Genomic DNA, 3,565 nt, shown 5'->3' on the forward strand with positions numbered 1-3,565 from the left:
CATTTTTTTTTAAAGTGTTGTCATCCTGTTTTACCCTGTTTATTTTGCTTAAACAGCCCCAAATCACATTTTGCATCAGAAAAGTTCTATTAGTTAGATGTGACCTATATTTTAGGAGGCCTGAGGGTGAGATGATGTCAATCAAGGCTTTTCCAGGACATGCAGACACCGAGGACTGGCCACAGGGTTGGTGATATTCTTGCATCTTTGCTGACCTCTTGTGGGAAAAATGAAGCAGTACTGAAGAGCAGGAGGAGGAGCTTTCCAAAGCAGGTCTGCTGTGGATCCAGCTGTACCCAGTGGCCTTTCCTGTCCCCGGTCTGTCAGGTGTCCGTTTCCTGGATACCAAAAACAATGTGTAGCGTGGTTTTATTTCACGTTGAATTTTTTCCTACAAGAGCATTGTCAAAGGAAAAAGCATGGTTCGATTTTCTCTAGGCCGGATGTTGTCATATGTTGTTCACGTGCGTGACTTACCTTAGTGACAGTCCCACCTGTGTCTGACAGGACGCAGTCTGAGGCTTGACGGGCAACGGGGAAGCTTGACAATGACCTGCCACTACCGCTGTGATTTTACTTCTGTGTCAAGAAACAGGTACAATTTCCATGTTGAAATTACAATTTTCTTTGTTTAAAATATTTTAATGAGCTTTTAGAATATAAAAGTCTTTGAATCTTAGTAGAAACACCACTAACGTGTTTGTTTTTGTAAACGCAAACATTGCGATAACGTTCTATATGCAGTTATTTTTAAATTTTATTTCAAGATCCAGTTGCCTAAAGGTGAAGAACGCTAGCTCATAATAAAGCTGAATAAGATTATAATCTTAATTATGTGTTTGAGACAAACAGTATGGTTATATATAATCCTGAGTGCCTGTAAACTTATACACTAAGCTCTCAAAATGAAATTTTAATATGCAAAGGAAAATCCAGTCTATTTTAGCATTTGGTTTACATACAAAATTTGGCAAATTAATTAACTAATTATTAATTAAGGAGATGACATTTTTACTGGCTTATAACAAAATAATGACCAAATTTCGCCTGCAGGTGGCGCCAGAGGCCAATGTTTTTCTCTTTTTTTTTAAACCAACTAAAAATGGTACAAATCATACAGAGTGACATTTGAGTTTGTGCATGCCAAGACACAGGTCATTGAACCTGTTTACCAAAATGAACTGCAATATACCTTATAATTTATAACAAATTATATTAATGGCATCGTTAATCTGCTTAAAATTGAGGTTGTTCTTGCCTTTTTCTTGGAGAAATAACATGCCAAGAATCTAAGGTTGGATTGAACAGGAACCATGATCAATTAACTGAAACAGATTATCAAAACAATAACAAATATGTCACTTCTCTGAGATCTTATTTTGAAAGAGGTATTTAGACCTTCTTAAATGCCTCCACAAGCTGTTCTCAGTCTCTCCTTCTTTTATCCTCAGCTTTTGAAGTTCATAGCTGTATTTCCAGCAGCTGTTCAAATGTGGCTGATTGCTGTTTCTGTCCCGCTGCTCCCTGCCATCATCATGGTGTCCAGCCGTTATCGTGTCAAAGTTTCCACCCTGTGTCACCGGGCTCTGGCCTGGGCACTGAGGTTGGTGCGAGGGAGAGTGTGTGTAAGGAGCACCCACGCATTTGTGTTCTCCAAATGCACCCATGGCAAAGTTGACAGCGTCCTGGAGACCTTTGACCTTTATGCTAAGACACACCCTTCTTTAAGGATTGGTCCAGAGATTGGTAAGTAACCACTGAAGTCTCTTAATTTACCAAAGTCAAACAAAACCGTGTTTGTGAGATCGATGCAATGTAGCACCTAAGCTAAGGAATGGATTTGTTGTCTGTGGATCTTCCTCTTTTCCCTGCCTTATAGGCTGCTTTGGTTGAAATCATTGGTAGTTGAGGAAACTGTTGTTTCCATGTTCCACAGTTTATGAGCCTGTATTCATTCATTCCCTCAGCTTAATAGATTTGTACCTTTAAATTAAATAATCAGTCTTGTCAGTTGTTTCTGTTGATTAATCACACACCCAAAATGAGTATGGCAAGTTTTGTTAGATTATTGGAATATACTGTAACACAATCAGTGAGTCAGTCAAGTCTTTGGCAAGAAAGACACTGATTAACATTATGCAACATAGACTTTTCTTAATTCTTAAGAAAAATGACTTAAAAATGACAACTAGATTCTATGGGTCTGAGTCACCAAAGAAAGTAGCACCAAGCTTGTTTTTGTAAACTCAGGTGAGGCGTTGGATGAAGTGGTGAGGCGTGTCCGTCCCTCCCGGGTACTGGAGCTGGGGATGCACTGTGGCTACAGCTCAGTCCGCCTGCTGCGTCTGCTGCCCCCTACTGGCAGCCTGATCACAGTGGAGCTAGACCCACTCACAGCTGATCTGGGAGAGGAAATCATCCTGGTGGCTGGTTTTAAAGACTCTCAGGTAAAGTCGGGAATGATCGCCACAGTGTGACAAACACAAAGAAAAAATGACTCTAAATAGGAAACTGGGAAATTTTAACCTTGTTTTCTCCACTTTCCTGATCCTCTTCAGTACCAGGTGTTGACATCTAGCTCAGCTGAGGCCATCCCAACACTGCATTCATTTCTTGAGCCTGGTCAAAGGACCAGCGAAGGCTTTAACCTGGTGTTAATGGACCACGATCCCCAGCAGTACCTTCCAGATCTGCTGGCTCTGGAGAGGGAAGAGCTCCTCTGCCCCTCTGGCTGCTCTGTCCTTCTGATCAACAGGAGAAGAAGAGCTGAAGATCTCAGAGAAATCCTGGATCACATCAGAGTGAGAGGAGACTCCTGCAGCATCAAGACAGAGTTTCAGTTTATGGTGGAAATCTTTTACCAAAAGAATGTGACAGCGAAATCTAAAGATGTGGGTGTGTGATTTCAGTTTGTGTCAAACAACAGTATAAAATACTTCATAATTCCTCATTGGTAAAATAGTATTTATCATTTACAAATGATGTGTGTTACAGCAGTTCAAAGTAGTTGATGGTGCATGTACTGTTGGGAGTGTTCGTGTACACCAGAAAATAAAAGCATAGCAATATTAATATGAACATAACAAGGTTAACATAATTTTTTATCTTCTTATTACATGGCAAGCAAATTACCAACAACAACAATTACACACGTAATAAAACCAAATGCATTCTTACAACAAATCAACAAAGAAAAGTCACTACATGTAGAGCACAGAGTAACCACTTGGTGGCGTGCTGTGCTTATTAAAAGAATAAAAGCTCAGGCATTGAACAGCTTTTGACTAGGCCAGCCTTTAAAGGAAAATACCACCCATTATAAGAACTTTCATGTTTGTTCTACAACCCGAGGGCAGAGCAGTAAACAACAGCAAAAGGAAAGTAAACATTTGAATTTATGCTGTAAATAATCTTGTATTTCCTGATTTATTCATCATGAAGTAGATGATCCACAGCTGTCTTGTTCTGATACACACTCCCTCTTGTGCATGTTGTGTTATTTACTTTCAGACCCCAGCGTCCGTGTTTACAATTAAATAAATAAGGCATTATTGGGGAAATTGCT

At 39.8% G+C, this 3,565-nt stretch overlaps 1 protein-coding gene across 1 annotated transcript; it reads left to right on the plus strand.

Moving 5' to 3' along the window:
• The first annotated feature begins 322 nt into the window (after window positions 1-322).
• LOC121188706 (transmembrane O-methyltransferase homolog) lies at window positions 323-3,054 on the plus strand. Its single transcript, XM_041048566.1, has 4 exons — window positions 323-595; window positions 1,452-1,746; window positions 2,251-2,447; window positions 2,559-3,054. Exons 2-4 carry the CDS (start codon window positions 1,491-1,493, stop codon window positions 2,901-2,903), a joined length of 798 nt encoding a protein of 265 aa, XP_040904500.1. The 5' UTR covers window positions 323-595; window positions 1,452-1,490; the 3' UTR covers window positions 2,904-3,054.
• Window positions 3,055-3,565: the final 511 nt, after the last annotated feature.

The sequence above is a fragment of the Toxotes jaculatrix genome, chromosome 10 (genome assembly GCF_017976425.1).
Source record: "Toxotes jaculatrix isolate fToxJac2 chromosome 10, fToxJac2.pri, whole genome shotgun sequence".
NCBI lineage: Eukaryota > Metazoa > Chordata > Actinopteri > Toxotidae > Toxotes > Toxotes jaculatrix.